Source organism: Nerophis ophidion, linkage group LG06, assembly GCF_033978795.1.
Source record: "Nerophis ophidion isolate RoL-2023_Sa linkage group LG06, RoL_Noph_v1.0, whole genome shotgun sequence".
NCBI lineage: Eukaryota > Metazoa > Chordata > Actinopteri > Syngnathiformes > Syngnathidae > Nerophis > Nerophis ophidion.
The window spans coordinates 33,712,541-33,734,305 of NC_084616.1; the positions used below are offsets into that span (position 1 = coordinate 33,712,541).

The 21,765-nt window shown below is 38.1% G+C and overlaps 1 protein-coding gene and 1 long non-coding RNA gene across 9 annotated transcripts in view; one reads left to right on the plus strand and one right to left on the minus strand.

Annotated features, from left to right (window-relative positions):
* scn8aa (sodium channel, voltage gated, type VIII, alpha subunit a) overlaps window positions 1-21,765 on the minus strand; it is a 99,084-nt gene that overhangs the window by 5,186 nt on the left and 72,133 nt on the right. For all 7 annotated transcript variants that reach the window (XM_061903475.1, XM_061903478.1, XM_061903479.1 and 4 more), the window contains 9 exons: window positions 20,407-20,524; window positions 19,514-19,668; window positions 15,135-15,308; window positions 8,917-9,039; window positions 3,154-3,438; window positions 2,867-2,920; window positions 2,658-2,795; window positions 2,472-2,576; window positions 883-1,153 (listed from right to left, as the gene is read on the minus strand). In XM_061903475.1, the coding sequence (XP_061759459.1) occupies window positions 883-1,153; window positions 2,472-2,576; window positions 2,658-2,795; window positions 2,867-2,920; window positions 3,154-3,438; window positions 8,917-9,039; window positions 15,135-15,308; window positions 19,514-19,668; window positions 20,407-20,524 (1,423 nt within the window). The remainder of the gene's footprint in view (window positions 1-882; window positions 1,154-2,471; window positions 2,577-2,657; window positions 2,796-2,866; window positions 2,921-3,153; window positions 3,439-8,916; window positions 9,040-15,134; window positions 15,309-19,513; window positions 19,669-20,406; window positions 20,525-21,765) is intronic.
* Window positions 10,834-20,955, plus strand: LOC133554561 (uncharacterized). 2 transcript variants are annotated; one of them, XR_009807143.1, is made up of 4 exons: window positions 10,834-10,959; window positions 14,536-14,578; window positions 15,094-15,230; window positions 20,345-20,955. It is a non-coding gene; the product is annotated as an uncharacterized LOC133554561 (long non-coding RNA). The 2 variants fall into 2 exon arrangements; XR_009807142.1 differs by having other exon boundaries at window positions 14,536-15,230.

Below are 21,765 nucleotides of genomic sequence, written 5' to 3' on the forward strand. Positions count from 1 at the left end.
TTAATATGATTATATTATTATTAGTGCCTTGTGATACCCTTGTTTGTAACTTTAATCGAGGGTTATTGAACGCACAACAGTTATTGGCAATGAAATGCAAAAGTGAAAGTTTTTCCTATGCTGCCACTAATAGATTTGTTATATTTTTACCTTTCTTCTGTCCCCTCCTCCTTGTTCCAAAAATCTTGGTGCTGTGCGTGAATGCTTAAAGGTTAACTTTGATGACGTTATGACGTCTGTGTCATGCTGGGTTTGCCTATCCAGGCGGAAGAACCATTTTACATTTTGATAGGGGGTGTTGTTAGTTTAATTTGATTCAAGCAACTTTATCACTGAACTTTCACGGCCGTATTTTTTTTATCTTAACATTTATGACATCGTTTTTTTATAACTTACATATTTAAATGACATTAAAAAAAACTCTTCAAACATTACAAAAGCCCAGGAGGGCCTCCCCCCGTGCTTGGGGCCCCAGTTCGACATCCTTCCTAACCCCCCTCACTTTAGTTTAGATTTACTATCCACTTAAAATGAATCAATACATAGTCATTATTGTCTAAATAATTGGCAATACAAGTGAGTACCAAGATACAGTAATTATGTATTGCCTACAGTCATGCAGAGTAGCACCATGGTCTGAGGCCTGTGCTGCCAGCACTGTGGGGTCGATGGATCATTGAGGTTCCTCATGACCACCTTATAAATATGGATCATTTTGAAGAAGAACATTATCCCCTCCTTAAAGAAACTGGGCTCCGTGGCACTTTTCCACCGTGTACACACTCCAAAATGACAATATTGGCTGTTGTGTGTTGGCTTATCTAGATTTCATTTATCTAGTGTTGCCCCTTGAGAAGATGTATTTCCCTTCCCCCAACTCACCAACAATGGACAGGATGACCACCACCACGTCAAATATATTCCAGCCGTTGGTGAAGTAGTAGTGGCGAAGAGCAAAGAGCTTGAGCAAGAACTCTGTGGTGAAGACCACGATGAAGATGAAGTTGACCCAGTAGAGGACATTCTCTGTTTCGTCTGACTGGTCGTCCGTTTCGACCATCATGGTGACCATGTTAAGGCAAATGAGGATCATAATGGAGATGTCAAAAACCTGCTGCGTGACAAAGTCAAACACCATGCCTTGGATCTGGTTCTGTGTGGAGAGTGAGAGAGGTGACAAAAAAGAGTTTTAGCTTTTTTACATGTTTTTTATTTAGTTTATGCTCAGTGCACACAATACATTGGTCAGAAATAATCGATGGATGCACCAAATTTAGCTAATAACTAATTTCCATCTTTTGTCCTTACAACATACATGGGGGAAAACAAACTTAACACAAACAAAAGAACAAAAAAGTCTGTCTCATAATACTACGTTTACTCGTATACAAAAGAATACTAAATAAAGGTGAAGTGAAGTATGTTCAAATAGGACTGTTTTTCTAAAAACTCAAAGTGCTTTACATCAGTGGTCCCCAACCACCGGGCCGCGGCCCGAATGGTACCGGGCTGCAGAAGAATTTTTTATTAATTTTTATTTTTAAAAATAAATAAATAAATAAATATATATATATTTTTTTTTTATAAAATCAACATAAAAAACACAATATACACTTACAATTAGTGCACCAACCACAAAAACCTCCCTTTTTCATGACAAAAAAGTCCCTTTTTCATGACAAAGAAAAAAAAAAAAAAAAAGGATTCCCCCCCCGCGCCGCGGGACAAATTATTAAGCGTTGACCGGTCCGCGGATACAAAAAGGTTGGGGACCACTGCTGTACATAGTGAAACCCATAATCTAGATTTATGATACATTTAAACCAGTTTGGGAGCAGGTGGGTAATGTGTCTTGCCCAAGGACAACGGCAGTGACCACGATGGTGGAAGCTGGAATCAAACCTGGATCCCTCAAGTTGCTGGCACGGCCGCTATACCAACTGAACCACGTCGCTCCAATAAAACAGCAACATATTGAAAAGGCACAACACACATGAGTCCTAACATATGTAACCACTTCCTCTCACAAAACCCCCGTGTTAAAAAGTACACTTATTCAACTATTCATTTATAAAATGCATATTCTGTAAAATATAATTCATAAAGTGCCTGTTGAAAGGGGCCTACAAATCATACAATACCCCAGACTACGATGCACAGATTACAAAAACCCCACATACTTAAGAATTCGCAACAATATACAATTTATAGGACACATGCTCAAAACTTGTAATTTATGTATTCATGTGAGTAAATGAATTCATACCTTTAAAAAATATACTAAAACCACTATACTACTGTACAGGTAAAATATGACAGTATTCCATTGCCAGGCTACATACTGCATGTCATATTAAAATACTAATCGGTCAATGTTGGCGACATTGGTTGCTCAATAACCAATCTTTTGCAAGGAAACCACAGTTTTTGTAATTTAAAATCCCTCTCAAAGCGTTGAGCAGAAAACAAACCTGTGGTCGAGGGATGGGTTTTTGAGGCTTTTTGGAGCCCAGTTTTTTCATGGCGTTGTAGTACTTCTTCTGTTCCTCTGTCATGAAGATATCCTGACCTCCAAAGTAAAGGGCAGAGACATCATCATTTGGTTATAATCGTATTCCGACGCTCAAATCGAGAAGTTAGACTTGAAGGAGCCTTATCTTTTTCTTCTGCTGGTTGAAGTTGTCAATGATCACACCAATAAAGAGGTTGAGGGTGAAGAAGGAGCCAAATATGATGAAGACGACAAAGTAGATGTACATATAGATGTTGCCTTCGTATTTGGGCTGGTCTTCCACCTTGGAACGGAGCTTGTGTTATAAATGATGTAAATAATATATAACATAACACCGTTTTATTTTAAACGCACCCCTCTGGAGTCCACAGCGGCATACATAATGTCCATCCAACCTTTGAATGTGGCCTTTGAAAAACAGACATCATTAGACACAATCACTCCCAAAAAACTATGGAACGCAAATAATATCCAAACTCAAACCAAGAGTGATGCATGTCCGGCAGTACAGCTAGAGCATGGAAAGAAATATAAGGACTGAGTAGACACAATGAAAGCAAATGATGTGTGGCAGCGGATGAGAAAAGACACCAAATCAGAGCAGAGAAAAAACAAAGACTCTGGGTAAGAGTGACACCCACCACTTGAAGCAAGGCCAGGTAGCCAGCGCCCACGTTGTCAAAGTTAATTTTGACATTCTTCCATCTGACCTCAGTAAAGTTTTGCTCAATGAGGGCTTCACATTGGGTCTTGTTGTCAACCACATCGACAGGAAAGTATTCCTCAGAGGTCTCGTTGAAACAGAAGTAGTACTTGCCCGCAAACAGGTTGACCCCCATGATACTGAAAATCAGCCAAAAGATGAGGCAAACCAGCAACACATTCATAATGGAAGGGATGGCACCCACCAAGGCGTTGACTACCACCTAGACCAGAACCAGGGGAGACAGGACAGGACGGTGTGAGGACCAAGAAACAAACGCATGTAATTTCAAGCTTTCTGCAGTAATTCATAATGTTATGGCCTTACAATCTGTATTTTAAAACAAACAGATTTAACTTGATTATTATTATTATTGAACCTGGCTGGAATAAGCTTATGTGAATGTAGGAATTAGATGGACGAGTTGCCAATATGTACTATATAGTACTGTACTGTTCTTGTTCTCATTCCATTGTGTAGTTTGTTTTAATGGTATCAGACCTCTTGACACATGGTGAGAATACTCACGCAGGCAGCAAGTCAAAAATTACGATATTCAAATATAATAGTTGATGTCTGGGCATTTTTTGTTATTTTTGTGCATTTTATGTATTTTTACACGTATTCATATTATGATCTGATGTACATTTTGTACATGTAGTCTGTGTTTAAAGAATATTATATATATATATACTGTATATGTGTATATATATATATATATATATATATATATATATATATATATATATATATATATATATATATATATATATATACACACACACATATGTATATGTATATATATATATATATATATATATATATATATATATATATATATATATATATATATATATATGTGTGTGTTTTAAAGGCAAATTTTAGGTAAAACAATCTAACAATCTGATTGGTTTGACAAATAACTACATTGACAAATAAATAGTGACCCACATTGCATTAAAAAAAAGTTTACGTATAATATTATACATACAATATTTTACTAGTTTAATAGTTTATTGTTTAATTTGCAGACACAGTGGGGAAACTGTATGATTAAAGTTATGAACTTAGCATTTGAATTAGTTATATGTATACATATTTCTATAGATATACTAATATCAAAAACATTGTAAATTTTTCCTGAAAAAATCAACAATTCAAACAAAATGTCAAATATTAAAAATAATAATTACATATATTGATTGTATAAATTGAATTACAATTGCAATAATTAGGCTAAGCTCTTGCACAAAAAGGATATTTGTACGACATTTAAGATATGCCATACCAATATGAAGTACCCAACCTTAGTCAATGTAATATTTGTAATACTTTACTTATTATGGACAATAAGAATCTTTGTAATGGCTAGTTATATTAATTATAGCAAATAAAATGGCTACCACTATGCTATCAATATTTTTTTAAGCAATCCCATCTCAGGAGTAAGCAAACGGGCTGCACTGTTCACAATCAGTGGTATTGGGCAGGTCGACCAGCAGCTCCCAGGCAGACATCTGAGCATGCATGTCTCAGCGGAGCCATATTCCCTCTCTTAAATATACACCAACTTCAAGTGTGCATCTTTTGTAGCAAACATACTAACAGATTATTGGTTGGGAATGCACACTAAATTCCCATTGCACTTGCTGGGGAAATGGCTTTAAACTACAAAGAAAGTGATTTCCGATATTAAAAAAAAACAGTACACCATGCTGCACTGAAAGCATCGGGCAAGAGGGAAAATGGCTTTCCAAAATGCAAAATGTGCATCGGCAGTTAAATAACATGCGTGTTACATGGCTTTGGGCAATCTCAAGAACCGCTCAAATCAATAAATAAATGGAGAAACATATGGATAGAGAGGTAGGGAGTGAAGAGGTGATACCAAAATCACTGCTTATGTGTTTGGCGAGTTACCACACCCTGCTGATGATAAACTGATCAACAAAAGATGGTGGGGGATGCTTTTATTCCAGTTGGATGCAATGCTCAAAAAGGGAAGGATTTCTGGCTCCAAAGCAGCATCAAGAGAAAGAGATCATAAAAGCCAGAGCAGCCCATAATAACCATTGCACGTTAAGCTGTGCAATGTGTTCTGTTGAAAGTGCGCAACCTGAGTCTCAAGATGCAACGTTCAAACGTCTCATCATTCTAACTCTCCAGAATCTCTTTCATCTCTCTATTCATCTACTTCCCCATTTATATATTCATTTGGTTTTTTTTTACAGTTCAAACAAAATGGTAAATTTATAAATGGCCATAAACATTGTGATACAGCAGGATATTTTTTCTCTATTTCCCTTTGGACTACTGGGCCATCCTCGCCTCTCTTATAGACACTCAATGTCATACACCAAATCTTATGTATTGTTAAGGTAACATCCACAAAGCCTATCCAGGGCCTTAAATGTCTGCTCATATACAACGGCACCACATTTTAGTCACTGGATATGTAGCATGAATAAGATTTGATGATAGCATGCAGCTTCTACTGCTGCTTTGTCATTTTTTCAAGAGGAACAACACAATGGTTGCTGGCCTATTCAGACCCAGCACTAAACTGGGCCTATTGTTGCCTCCCGGGTTCACTTCCTGCAGAAATGGAAGGCAACAGGAAACCTGCTGTATGCTGTGCTAAATGGTGCTATGACATGACAGCAGCAATGCTTTGTGCGAAATGGCAGCCGAGCATATTTGCTTAACTTCTGCCCGGATCCCGAAAGTGAATTGAGAGAGATCGTAAAAGACGATAATAGACGAAACAGATGGGTGCGAGAGGCTGGCAGAAGTTTATCAAATACTCACACAGCTAACACAACGCTGTGAGAGAGTGCTTGTCTGTCCCAGTCCCTGATGCACAAAGATCCTGGACAAGCAGGAGAGCGTGTGCTGACCCGAGCCGGTCCGGGTGAAGTTAGCGGTGGTGGAGGGCAGGGTGGGTGATATGTACAGGACTAGGAAGAGGGTGTAGAACTGGTGGGGTGGGTGCCACACTGTGCTGCACATGTGCGCCTGAAAGGGGGCTGATGTGAAGAGATGCTCAAATTGGAAGACAAGGGAAGGCAACCAGTCCAAGAGCAGTAAAAACCAAGATAGAGAAGTAGATAGGGGAGGGTGAGAACAACCAACCTGTCAACGACTATACCACTAATAGTCTCACACACACAACCAATCAAATGTGGGACGTGTAGTTACAAGTTTATAGGCTCCAGTTGAGCGTGTTCTCACTAGAATTTACCTGTTAATTCTCAAAATATGTACATATAACAGCTAATTTAGAGCCGCCCTCTATGTATTGTGATTCGAAAGACATGCTATAATACGTGTATGCAGTATTCTTGGATATTTTATAATCGTTAGGAAAATAGTCATTGATTTATGGGAACTGCAAAAATGTTTTACTTTAGGACGACCATGTTTTTAACCAACCTTGCTCAAATTTTAATCGTGTGCTTGTCTGTATTTGTCCAAAGAAGAATAGCTTGTGAGAGCAGGTTGTGACTGATGTTTCGCCTTTTAATTACACTGGTTCTTTTACATACAGTGGTATTTTTACGTACAGCGCATTTCTTTTTTACATACTTAACAGTCGTTTCTTTAATTAAAGTGGTACAGTGGTATTTTTACATACAGTGATTTTTTTAAACGTACTGTACAGTTGTTGTTTTACTTGCAGTGTTTTTTTTTTTAACGTATTATAACTAATATTATTTCAAGGTTCTTTTTCTTAAGTACAGCGATTATTTTACCTACGGTGGTTCTTTTATGAACGGTAGTTATTTTACATACACTGATTCTTTTACGTACATCCACCCATCCATTTTCTCCTGCTTGTCCCTCTCGGGGTCACGGGGGGTGCTGGAGCCTATCCCAGCTGCACACGGGCGGAAGGGGATCGTACACCCTGGACAAGTCGCCGCCTTATCGCAGGGCCAACACAGATAGACAGACAACATTCACACAGTAGTTATTTTAGGTACTGTGATTCTTTAACATATAGTGATTAATTTATGTACGGTGATTCTTTTATGTAGAGTTATTATTTTGCATGGAGTGATTCTTGTACATAGAGTGACTATTTTAGGTATGGTGATTCTTTTACGTAGAGTGATTCTTTTAGGTAGAGGGATTATTTTAGGTACGGTGGTTATTTTACGTTCAATGGTTCTTTCATGTACAGTGGTTCTTTTATATATAGTAGTTATTTTACATACAGAGGTTCTATTACACACCATGTTTTTTTTAGGTACTTTGGTTCTTTCACATATAGTGGTTCTGTTAGGTCAGTTCTTCCCAAATAGTGAGGCGAACCCCCCTGGGGTAGCACAATGCAAAACATGTTTTACCAGTATCATGCTGTATCTTGCTTCAACCCTCACTGCGAAAAGCTGAAAAAAAATGTCTTCTTTCTAAGTGGGCTTAACAGAAAACAATTGAGAGGCCCTGTGTTAGGTAGGTGGTTATTTTATGTACAATGCTTATTTTATATAGAGAGGTTCTCTGATGCAGAATGGTTATTTTACATACAGTGGTTATTCTATGTACAGTGGTTCTTTTAAGTACAGTGGTTCTTTTACGTATGATGGTTTTTCTATGTACAGTGGTTATTCTATGTACGGTGGTTTTTTTAAGTACAGTGGTTCTTTTACGTATGTTAGTTTTTCTATGTATCTTTAAGGTACAGTTAAGGTACAGTAGTTCTGTTATGTATGGTGGTTATTTTACGTTCAGAGGTTCTGTTATGCGCAGTGGTTATTCTACATACAGTGGTTCTTTTAAGTACAGTGGTTCCTTCATGTACAGTAATTCTATAAAGTAGAGTAGTTCTGTTTTATTCAGTGGTTCTTTTATGTTGTTGATGTTCTGTTCGGTACAGTGGTTCTTTTAGTTTCTGTGGATCTTTTACATACTGTACAGTGATTATTTATTGTACACTGGAAATGTGGGTTTATACATCTCTAAAGCTGTACTTTCAAATGTCTGTTGTGTATTACTTTTTTACATGAGGTGCTATGAAATTCTGAGGAGAACACACTTCTGTCAGCCATCTTTTGTGCATTATTTTAATGTGACTGATTGGCAAGAGGTTTTTGTGTCCTGTGGCTTCGTGGTTCCTGCTGGTTGTTGTTCTCAATGCATTAAAAGGTGGATGAGGGGAAGTTATACAGTAGGAGTCGAGGGAAATGTGTAAGGGAGGGAGGAAGGACGAAGAGGGGTTGTTGTCTTCAGTGAAAGCAGTGGTTGACAATCAGACCAAATAAGGAGTTAAATATTGATTTGAATGCTCTGTGAGATAGCATGGTGTTTTTTTTTTTCACGTTTCCTTAGGCCAATCAAGTAAGAAAGGTCTTAAGAAAGGTTTTAGTAATTTTCTGTGATGAGGCAGCTTTATTAAAAAGTAATTTTTACTTGTGCGCTGACGGGGTTGTTTTGGGTTTTGTTTTGGATGGTTTGACACATTCAATTGCAATGCATGTTGTGTAATGTTACTGCAGCTGCATCATGACTTGTTGGCTAACTAACAAAGACATGGGTCAGGATTGGAAAGGTTTTGCTTTCATGTGTGGGTTTTAGGGATAAATCCCCCAATATTTTGTGGACTTTTGTTGCCTTTCAGATAGTTTTAGATCAGTTCTAGCATGCTTGAAACTGTTGAAAGGGCATGCGGAAGGATCAGCTGCTTAGCTTTGGATCTTACCCTCATCCCTTCAAAACGTGACAAGGCTCTGAGGGGTCTCAAGGCCCTTAGTGTCCTGAGTGATTTAATGGGCCCTAGATCGGAGTAGCCCAGCGCATTAGCTACAAGGCTGACTATAGACACCTACACAAAAACAGAGAAGCAAAAGAGGTTCCAAATTGTTAGAAGTGAGATTATTCACTACGGAAGAGAGACGGCCCTGGCATAGGCGAGGAGAGTTGCTTGACATACACACATAAATCTATGCATGTATATACATGTATAATATTGCATTAATACATGTATATACACTGAGAGACAAGGTCAGTGTTTAGTATAGGTTTTATGTGTATAGGAATTTTAGTAGCAGAAGGCCATAGGGGTTGTTTGTCGGTTAATTTGGGGCAGTTGCCGAGAAGCGAAAAGTCCTGTGTACCTGCAAAGAAACTTGAAGTTGAGAGAAAGAAAGAGAGAGGAGATCGAGACATAAGACTCAAATCGAGGGCAAATTAGGCAGAGAAGTACGTGACATGATTAAGTAAACGGTACAAGCGGAAGGGGGCTGGGAGAGCGGAGGAAGAGTTGGGGAGGGTTGGGCAAGAGGAAGACAGGTCACCCTGCAGGAGCTGATAAAAACCCAACAGACTTGAGAGCCTTACCCTTGCCCCTCTAACAATGTCTCTCCGTGTCGCTCTCGGGCTGAGGCATAAAATCCCATACAATTTAAGACAGACAAACTAAGGGAACCTAAGAGAAAGAATACAAGTAAACATGTACAGTGTGTCAATATTATCTCTTTGTCATCACATGTAGTTCAGTTGCAACATAGCAGTGGGATAACAAGAACATGAACAAGAGCAACAAGAAAACGGGTGGATATATACAGTAACCTTAATATAATTACTAGCACTGTTGGGACATAGAAACCACACTGAATACAAGTCCAGTTACACACATTTAACATGAATAGCACACAGCAAGAAAGTGATGCAGCTCCTCTCATGTAAAGTGGCAAACACCAAGAACACTTCTGATGAATTAAAAATCCCCCACAAAATGTATAATTGTAATGAGCAGAGGGCCGCACATGAGGAACAACAACTGTGGAGTTTGCATGTTTCCTTTGTGTGAGCCTATTTTTTGTCCACAGTCCAAAAACATGCATGTTAAACTAATTGGAGACCCTAAAATTGTCCATAAGGGAGAGTCTTGGCGTTTGTAAACTTTGAATATTTTTTTTTTGGTCATCTAATGATGTAACTTATAAAAAAATTACATCATAAATGTTAATATTAAAGTTCAATATTACGTTTTTTTTAATCAATTTAAAAATGTTGAAGACTAACTACACAGCAGCAACATTTTTGATACAAGGATGAGGTGATAAAAGAAAGTTAAAAATATAATAAATCTATTTGTGGCAGTATTAGAAGAATGTTATGTACACGTTTTACTTTTATGTGTCATTGCACAGAACGGTGGTGCATTCGAAGACCCTAGATTAAAGTTAGAAACAAAGGCACACTAGTTTTAAAGACGGGGAGACTTCCTTCCTTGAAGATGCAGTTATGATAATATAATTATAATGATAATGATTTACAGTAATATTATGATTATATTATCCACTGATAATATTCCTGTATGTGTATCAACTAAACTCTACACTCTGAAGTTAAGGAAACCTTGACAGATTGATAACCATATTTAACTGAATAATGATTATATATATGTATATAGAATTAATATTGAATTTGTTGGCTTTTTGTAAACAAACCTTTTTTCTGTAGATAAAAAACTAAATAGGTTTGGAGGTTTATTTAGAGATTCTAGATATGTTAATCCCCTCTTTAAAAAGTCCAAAAACCTATCTAAAGGTATCAGATGTAGAAATGTGGCCAGAAATGGTAGTGCAATCACGATCAAAATTCTGTAGTCCCTTCCCACTCTCCCTGACTGAGGATGCAAGATATGCAGCCGAATCCGAATCCTACTCCAAGGAACTTCAAATGGCAATCTACAAGTCCTACGCTGTGGGTTTCTCTTGTTTATGCTTCTTGCAACATGGTAATTATGCCACATTTTACAGATGTCGATTAGCTAAATGTATTTGTAAAGTTACGCAGCAATATTTTAGTCAGGAGTCGGGACAGATTGTTGGCATTACCCTGGTAAAATGTTTAGTTTGACCGCACGGACCACCATCGAAATAAATGTAAATGTATATCTCGTAGGCCTACTTTGATGGCAAGCCAAGGCCAAAAGTAAAATTACCGCCACATTTCGTTCAGCATAACTCCATGTTGCATCCAACCTGACGCACTGCATTCTCTTCCGCGTACGCACATCACCATCATTCAGTGCAGGGTGCAATTCTATGAGCCAACCCACGTTACACAAAAACATGCTACACATAAATCATATAACCTACTATCTTGTCAATACAAAAAGTACAAAGTACATTACATGTAATGCATTTTATTGTGCCAAGCAAATACCACGGCATATGCACCAGAAACCGTAATTAGCCATGCTAATGTTGGAACACATTTCATCAGCATATCAGCATATTGAGAACAAAATAGGCACTGAGACTACCCATATCAACAAGAGTTATATTCGTCAAAAATATATTTTGCCCTATTAGTTAGATGACACATCGACATAAAGGCTAACGGGCATATATTTCCCCGTCAGCAAATATGTCGATGTGTCATTACACACACTAGTGTGATGTTGCTTCGCTCCTAAGAATTCGTTGCACAAACATACTAGCTTCGTTAGACAAGATCATAGACTATAATGGAAACTATAGTTTACAAACAAAATGTCCATTTCCATTCATTACGAGTAATAAGAAAACGCAAATGCCTGACACACATATGAAGGAGGAAATTAGCAAGTTTGGCGTCAGATAAAAAAATCTTCTTCGCTTTCAATCGTCTCCATCTTTCAAAGGCACCCCGATACAAATCCTCGTTTGTTCCTGGATTTGTCATGAATAAGATGAGAATCGTAACGATGCCTTTTAGATTTACTAAGGTCTGATATGTTTGGTAACCTTACCAATGGCAGTAGCTCGACGAAGAGGGCAGTGCGTAACTGGCAACTTAAATGTGACACACTCACAGACTTTGTTATTGGTCTAACGGTGGAGGCGGGGCATCGAAACGAAAACAATAACAATTTTCAGGGCTGTAAAACTAATTTTGAAATGAGCATATCCCGGCTCAACTACCCTTATCAGTTATAAAGGTATTCGAAACTAACATGATTTTGTAATGCCTTTTGACATATCAGGGCCATTCAATGATGATTTGACATGAAATTATTACATATGGCACCTTTAAGGATTTTACAATAAAATAATTTATAAATCATTTAAAGAACCTTAGTCAGCGCTTAATATCCAATGCAATCTGTTCCATAAGTAACGATGATGTCGTTCATTAGGGTGCGACCATTAAGGGATCCCCTGTTCTTCAAACCTAGTGATGCCCCTCCCCTGGTCATGGGGTGGTGAAATTAGGGTTTAGGGTGGGATGGAGGACCTTTGGTATTCTTGTGCATGAGGGCACAGAATTTGGTGCTACGCCCCTGAAGGGATGTAGTGAGCAAAATACAAATATATTAAGAGCTAAAATGTAGTTTTTACGTAGTAAAAACAATTCAAAAGTGGGCATGAGTGATGGTTTGCTAACCACAGAGCCCCTATAGCTGCAGGGCTGTGTAGCAGATCTAAATTCGATACATTTACAGCACTGCATCGTTAACAAAAGGAGGAAATGGATGATGGAAAGTGGTCAATAAGCAGCGCTAATGTTACTTGAGGCCGTTTGGTGAGTGATGCAGGAAAGACTTAAAAAAAATTACATCTAGTGTGTTGACAGCCGTTAAGAAGTTAAAATGTGGCTGGGAAGTTCTTCCAGTCGTGCGTTTGTCTGCTCATCAATTAGGAATATGGAAATTAATTTATCTTTATTGCTATTGAGTGCAGCGTTCTGGCGGATGCCTGTGTGAGAGGGGAGCAGCAGTTCTGTCAGACGAGGAAAACGTCAACACATGTGAACGTACCTCAAACCAGCCACTGACACCAACTGTTCAAACTCCCCGCAAGGAGAACACAACATCCAAAGCTTACCAAAGTCGCATTGGGGGGTTGTAACAAGCAAAATCTTTATTTTGACTGACACCATTAGAAAATCATTAAATATGATTTTTTTAAATGGTTGGGGGGGGGGGGGGGGGGGGTAAACAGCAGTTGCAAGGCAATAGACAAAAAGGCCATACTGTCAATGAATGAATTTGGGAAGTATAGAAGTGTCTCTGGCGGGTAAACAGAGAAAAATAAAGATTTTGCCTTGATTTATTCTACAGTGTTTGGGTGGGGTAATTGTCACCTTCACCTGACCCCTTGGAGCGCACCCATTTGGGGTGGGCAGCCTGCGGCCCACGCTGGGCCAGCTGTGTGGGCGGGGCCTCAGTACCTCAGCATCCTTCTGCAAGGCAAGGCCAATGACATCTGGGGGCTGTGATCCCAGGATGACGACAGCGCAAACAGAAATAAAGCAAACGGGGAACAGAACAAAATAATGACGACAGTCTGAGTGGGAAAAAGAAAGAATGAGTGAAGTATGACACTAGCAAGCAACGTACTCAGATACTTTATAGTTATTGTAATCAACAATCCTCATTAACTTGTTTTTTGAAAGATATATCGAGTATCAATTTATAATTCAACATGTGATAGATTCTATGCTTCTAACGTTGACATCTGCATCTTTCACGCCCTGATGTTAAAATAATAACAGAACTGTGTTCTAATAATAAAAGAAGAATACAAAAATTAAATGGATAACATAAAAGAAGGGTAAATGCGGAAAAGAGTCAAGCACATTCACACAGACAATAACATAGGCTGCTTTAATGATGGTGCCCCGCCCCCTTTTCCGAGTCCACGGCAAAGGTTGCACCCCACAACACGGAACAGCAAGAGGCACAATCAGGTCACAACACAAAGCACAGGTCTTTTTTTTTGCTGTTTAAAAAGGGGGAGCGCTAGTGAAGACTAAACTTACCGTTGGGCGCCTGTCACCCACCATCATTACATCTCAGCACAATATCATCACAGTCCTGAGGTTACACTTTCCAAAGGATTGGACAGGGGATGAGGAAAGAGAGGAACAAGGTTCTTGCTCTTGGTTAGTTTTAGTACTTTTGGTTCTTAAGGTGATGGACTGGAAAGCTGCACCGTCCCAAACTATTTGGGAGCACACCTACAGGGAGGGAGTCTCCAATGGCAACAAGCAGAATCAATATATAAAAGGACTAAAGTGTGCACTTTGGCTTTTTCAACAGAGGGTATGTGTTGTGTTAAATACGCTTGTAACAAATAATCAAATTAGAAACGTCTAGCCATTGATGGGGATCCATTCATAGGTTTAGGCTGCGGAGAAGTATTCGGTTCAAGAAGAAGGACTGAAGTCGGAGAAAAATGTATTCTAATACATTTAAACATTTTGTGTTTTACCATCAATATGAAATATTGTGTTTTGCTATAGATCACCATTACAAAGTGATCATATGATGTTTGTGCTGTTTTTGTGCTCAATAATATAACATTCTCTTTCCCGGTCCTTCAAGCTTGACACCAGATAAGGGGAGTAAAGAAGTTCACAGAGAAAAGGTACAAAGGCTCATATCAAGATGTTATAAATGACAAGTGCAGAGACAGCTTTACAAAGACACTTCTTTGAAACATCCCGACGCTCTGCGCAAGACTTGAATATGGCTGCAATCAATAAGCACAGTTATTGATTGGCTGACTGAGTATTTTCCTTTAGTTTTATTTCAATATGTTGCATAAGGGAGTTAATGTCACCTTGCAACCAACATACTAAGCAATGATATATTGAAAACAAGAGGGTTGTTGCACATATTGAAGCCTCTCAGAGGTGCAGACCATAACAACAGGGATTGGGAAGTAAAAGACACATCTTATAGACATGTCTTTTTAAATATAATCGGTAACTAATATGTCAAAATCTAACTTCATTTACACTACGTGTAGCTATTGGAATAGCATATATACAGTATTAGAATTGTTAAAAAATAGCTCGCTTTTTTGGTTCATACTAAATAAATTGCAGTAGAATTCTAATGTATGCATCATTACGCCAGTGTGTGTTTTTTGTGTTTGAGGGACAACTACAACTTCTAATTCAGACAAGAAAGGGACTTACATCCACAATGAAGAAGTCCAGCCAACACCAAGCGTTGGTGAAGTACTTGACAAAACCATAGGCCACCCATTTCAGCAACATCTCCAGGATAAAGATGTAGGTAAAAACTCGGTCTGCATATTCCAGAATGAACCGGATGGTTTTCCTTTGCTCAATGTACACATCCTCAAAGGCCTTTTGGAGAAACACGACACAAACATCACACGCAGGAAGACACTTTGATAATTTACAATCTTGCTAATGAACTGAATGCAGTGATTCACAAGGGAAAATAAATCAAATAACTAAAACAAATTCACAAATACTAGAGATGTTCGATAATGGCTTTTTTGCATATATCCAATATTGTCCAACTCTTAATTACCGATACCGATATCAACCGATACCGATATATACAGTAGTAGAATTAACACATCATTATGCCTAATTTTGTTGTGATGCCCCGCTTGATGCATTAAACAATGTAACAAAGTTTTCCAAAATAAATCAACTTGAGTTATTTATTATTGAAGTGACAAAGTACATTATTTTTTTTAACATGCCTCATAACAGCAGCTTGGAATTTGGAACATGCTCACCCTGAGAGAGCATGAGGAGGTTGAGGTGGGCGGAGTGTGGGTGGGTGGGGGTGGGGGGGGAGCGGATTTGAGGTGGGGGAAAGCGGGGGGTGTATATTCTAGCGTCCCAGAAGAGTTAGTGCTGCAAGGGGTACTGGTTATTTGTTCTGTTGTGTTTATGTTGTGTTACGGTGCGGATGTTCTCCCAAAATGTGTTTGTCATTCTTGTTCGGTGTGGGCTCACAGTGCGGCGCATATTTGTAACAGTGTTAAAGTTGTTCATACGGCCACCCTCAGTGTGACCTGTATGGATGTTGACCAAGACCCTAGATATTATGTGAATGGGCCGGCATGCAAAGGCAGAGCCTTTAAGGTTTATTGGTGCTCTGTACTGCTCCCTACGTCCGTGTCCATAGCGGCGTTTTAAAAAGTCATAACTTTTACTTTTTGAAACCGATACCTATAATTTTAAAACCCTTAACGATATTTTCCGATATTACATTTTAAAGCATTTATCGGCCGATAATATCTGCAGTCCGGTATTATCGGACATCTCTTACAAATACAGAAATATTTGCTGTTCTTTAAGTAGAATTTGACATGCTTAAGGATAAGCGGTATAAAATGGATGGATGGAGGAACATTCTCCACATCCCAATTGACCTTCAGCCATAAAAGAACAACAGTTAAATAAATGGTAAAGTTCCTTAAGGGTGTCGTTTGCAAAATCCATTTCGCATGTGGTGCCCAAAATGTTAAATACAGTGACATAGTTTCCGCACAGCCGTTGTAACAAAGCGCACATGAGAGTGGTTGCGTTTTGGTGTTGTGATCTGTGTTAAGGCATGGAGAGTTTAATGTTTTAATGCACACGTTAAAAGTGTAATTTCAATGCTGAGGATGTGCATTTATTCGGGGAAAAAAAGAATTAAGGTTATGGCAAGCAGAAATGTTGTTTGTATTAACTGTTTTCCCTAAACTATGCATTGAGGCTGTAGCTGCAGCTCTAATGCTAATACTATAGTGCTAATATTTATCGCTTCAACAAGAACATTACTTCCATTTTTAAATCATTTTGTTCTTGAAGATCTTTCCACCGTTCAAAAGCAACTCTAATATTTTCTTTAGTTTTACTTCTCTCTTTGTCTAGTCATTTTTGGTTGATGTTTTCTCTTGTACGCGTTTTCTTGTCCTCCATTGTATACAGGGACGTAATGATTATAGTCGTAATAATAAACTGCGATAAAATTGTTGGTTACCATTTAAAATTGTAATTGTCATAAAACCGTGATTGATTACCACTCTGAAAAGCTCACAGTGATACTGCTAATTTCCTGGAGAAGTAGCTAGCGTGCATACAAAACACATTAACATAAACATCCCCTGTTTTGCCTTTCATTTTAAGAAACATTCTAACAATTTACAAATTAAAACAGAAGAAGACAAAGATATTTAAAAACCTCAAATAATAAGAATACAGTTAATCCAGAAATTATTCACAGCATTTCACTTTTTCCACACTTTGTGATGCTACTGCATTATTCCGAAATTGAATTAATTCATTTTTATCCTCAAAACTCTACAGATAATAACCCATAATGAAAATGTGAAAAGGTTTTTAAAAACATTTTACAAATGTATTACAAATAAAAAAACATTTTAAAGCTGATGTACATAAGTATTCACAGCCTTCACTCAATACTGTTAATGCGCTTTTGGCAGCAATTACAGACTCAAGTCTTTTTGAATACAATGCCACAAGCATGGCACACATATCTTTGGGCAGTTTTGTCCATTCCTATATGCAGCACCATTCAAGCTCCATCAGGTTGGATAGGAAATGTTGGTTTTCATCCAGGATGTCTATGTACATTGCTGTATTCATCTTTCCCTCTACCTTGACTAGTCTCCAGTTCCTGCAGCTGAAAAACATGCCCACAGCACGATGCTGCTGCCACCACCATGCTTCACTGAAGTGATGGTATTGGGTTGTTGGTTACCTCCCTGACTAGATTAAGATGAACGCAACAATGTACAGAGACATCCTGGATGAAAACTAGCGCTTTCCTATTCAACCTGATGAAGCTTGAAAGGTGCTGCAAAGAGGAATGAGCAAAGAAGAATGCATGAAACTCCCAGAAAATAGGTGTGCCAAGCTTGTGGCATCATATTAACAAAGGGTTGAGGCTGTAATTGCTGCCAAAAAAGTATCAACAAAATATTGAGCAAAGGCTGTGATTACCTATGGTATGTATATATGATTTTATTTTTTATTTTTTTAATACATTTGCAAAAAAATACTTTTGAAATTATTATTCTGTAAAATTTTGGAGAACAAAAAGTATTTCATTCCATTTTGGAATATGACTGTAGTATAACAATGTGGAAAAGGTGAATACTTTTTGGATTCATAGTATGACTCTTAAAGAAACTGCACTTTTTTAAGAATTTTGCCTATGGTTCACAATAATTATGAGAGACAAGAACACGTGTCTTTTAAAAAAATGTATTATTATAAAGATGATAAAAACATTTGGAAGATGCGGCTAATGGGAGTCAAGCCCTCTAAAACAGTGGTTCTCAAATGGGGGTACGCGTACCCCTGGGGCTACTTGAAGGTATGCCAAGGGGTACGTGAGATTTTACAAAAATATTCTAAAAATAGCAACAATTCAAAAATCCTTTATAAATATATTTATTGAATACTATTTCAACAAAATATGAATGTAAGTTCATAAAATGTGAAAAAAAAATGCAACAGTGCAATATTCAGTGTTGACAGCTAGATTTTTTGGTGGACATGTTCCATAAATATTGATGTTAAAGATTTCTTTTTTTGTGAAGAAATGTTTAGAATTAAGTTCATGAATCCAGATGGATCTCTATTACAATCCGCAAAGAAGGCACTTTAAGTTGATGATTACTACTATGTGTGGAAATCTTTATTTATAATTGAATCACTTGTTTATTCTTCAACAAGTTTTTAGTTATCAGAAACTGATGACAAAGTGCTGTATTTTACTTCTTTATCTCCTTTTTTCAACCAAAAATGCTTTGCTCCTACAGTAAAAAAAATGTGCTACAGCCTGGTCATTATGCAGGTTACAGAACGTAAATTAATTATTGGTGAAAGGTGTTAAATGCATTTTTAAAGTGATTTAGTGGTAGAATTGATTGCTTCAATTAGCTGCATTGCTAGCCACCAAGAACTAGCCAATTTTTATATTTTAGAAAGCGAAAAAAATAACCTTTTTTTTTCTTATTGTGAACAATAGGCAAAATAAAAAAATTAAAATTCAGTTCACCTTTAAGAAGTCAGATGAATAATTGTTTCTTCTGTCAAGAAAACTATAATGTGTCTATTTAGTTATTTATGGATATAAAAAAAAATACAACTTGTTAAAAAGACACAAGTTTAAGTACTTTTTGAGCCCATTCAACAATATCTTGATATATCTAGTCACAAAAATCATGATCATTTTCTTATCGTTCCATCCTAAAACAGACAGCCTGAACTGAAAATTGTTGTTTGCGTCTCTGGTATGTTTAGAACGTTTTACAAAGTTTTTTTCAAACTGTGACAAATACAGACCATTACTAGTTAATTCCGGTCTCCTTGACTATTAGTACTTATGCAATCCGTTAGTGGTGTTCTTATATTTTTTAGTTTGAAGAATGTATTTTGGAGCCAACTGCAAACTAAATGAAAAAAATGCAAATGAAATTAAAGGCTCCTCCTCCAACAGGAAGTCGGCAACAGCAGTGCTTTTAGACGCCCCACCACAACACGTTGTACATTTATCTTCACACGCCATGACTCACCAGAGCTCCACTGCTTAGGAGGATCATGAAGATGATGAGGGTCTCAAACCAGTTATGCTCTACAATCAGGTAGCAAGTTTTCCTCAAGAACCACCACGGTTTCCCCCAGCCCATGGTAATGTCAACATCACAGCACTTGTACTTGGCCACACACCCTATATGAACACATGGGGGAGATGGGAATTTCATTCAATTTTTTTTAAATCAGTGACACGTGACAAGCATGGAGTCACGTTAAAGAAGGATTCATCTATGTACTAAGTCGCAGATTACATGAGCTTCAGCGAGACTGTGCCCTTTCTTCCTTGATTGGATGCCTCATACCTCAGCATGCAGTTTCAAATATGGCATGGATAAATAGGTCAAAAATAATTAGACAGCTCCACTCCTGGATGCTTCTGGGAATGGGTAAAGTACATAAGAAAACCTCTACATTAAAGCACAAGGAAGGCAACTGAACACTTATGAAATGAAAGAAAGGCATAGTCATGTCTGACAGCCCTGATGTATCCCATACCTCAATTCAAACATGACCTGTCTTTTGAACCAGCCCATCTTGAGGTCAAGAACCGTGACTATATTACCAAAGAAAACACAAATCCTTAAATTAAGGAATTTGTGAAAGTAAGTAGAATATGACTATGTTTCCCTAAAAAAAACCCTCTCCCATTCAGGCCTAACAGTATTCAAGAAGTAATGAAGAAATATCTTGAGGGCAGGCAGGGATCAGTTGCGAGAGAGTCAGACAGAGATGATAAATAGCCACCATGCTTGAGTGACCCTTTATAATGAAACCGTCATTCACCCAGCTGCCCTATCATTTTCACTCAGCCCAAGGGAGTCTCGGCGCTGTGGACTGGAGGTAATGGGTGCCATGGGAGCAGTGGTCTCACCATCTGTCCAGCATGCTTCTGGTTCCATGTATTCCTCCACCGGCTCCACCACCACCACCTCCTCCACATCTGGCTTGATGTCAATCGTGCTTCCCTCTGATGAGCTGGTGTCGTCCAGCTGCGAAGACAAAGATGTTATTTCAATGTGAATACACAGAAATATTTCCTTAACACATAACTCCTAGTAAGGGGCCAATTAGTAAATGTAAATATTATATAATCTCTTAGAGGAAAACAGCCTTAACAACATTTAACACCAAAACCACTAACTTTAAGTCTAAATTTCATTCACATTGTCAGCTCGGCTCAAATGACAATACTTGAGTTATCGTATTTGTATTCAAGTTAAGATTCTATGTCCAATCTATAGACAGCAGTGTGTACACTTCCTTTCGTACAGACATGTGAAAAATGGGACTCTCCATGAGGTTTGTATTTGTTTGTATAAGCTAGAGCCTCTATAAGGATGAAAATTTGGCAAAACATGCACCTGTACTGTGTTGCCTGTGATATTATTTTTCTGACAAATACACAACATGTCAACACTCATGTTTTCCTGGAGAATATCACATATTTTGCCTTTCTCTCCCTGCGCCCATCTGTTTTAATAGTTTTCTGTATTTTTCCCACATTTTAACTTTCATGAAAAAAATCCCAAAACAAAAAAAGTCTGGTGCTACCGGAGCAGCACAGCTTGTAGTTCACTCTGCAACACTTAGGCCATACACGAGTGACATAGGGATGGGAGAAACGGCCTAAATCGTATATCACGATATTTATGCAGTTTTTTGCAATATACGATGTATTATTATGACATTTATTTGGTCACTAAATGATTATAAAAGCATTTTAAAATGGGTTGCATAGCTAGGCGCTAGAGATACGCGGTTTGCGGTCTCGACCGCGGAGTCCGCGGGTAAACCGCGGGTCGGGCGGGTCGGGCGGTTGACATGACGAATAAATAGATTTTAATTAGATTCGGGCAGGTGGCGGTTGAACCATACAGAATATTTGATATACACGGTTCTGGGATCGGTATCCTTTGCCATTCAAAGGGACATTTAAGACCCGTGTCATAAAGCGAAGAAGTCAATAGGCGACGCTATTATTCTCTTGGATGATTGTCGGCAGTCACCCAGATATTAAGTATTAGTGCGTGATATGACTTCATTGGCTTTGTCACATTCTACATCATGCACGATCTGCTTATCAATCCAGCATCATGTTGTGTGTGGCTTTGGCGGCAACACACACACGACTGCAAGGCATACTGGGTGACACAGAGTACACTAATGGTTGTGATATAAACAATTTTAACACTCTTAGTAATATGCGACACGCTTTGAAGCCACACCAATT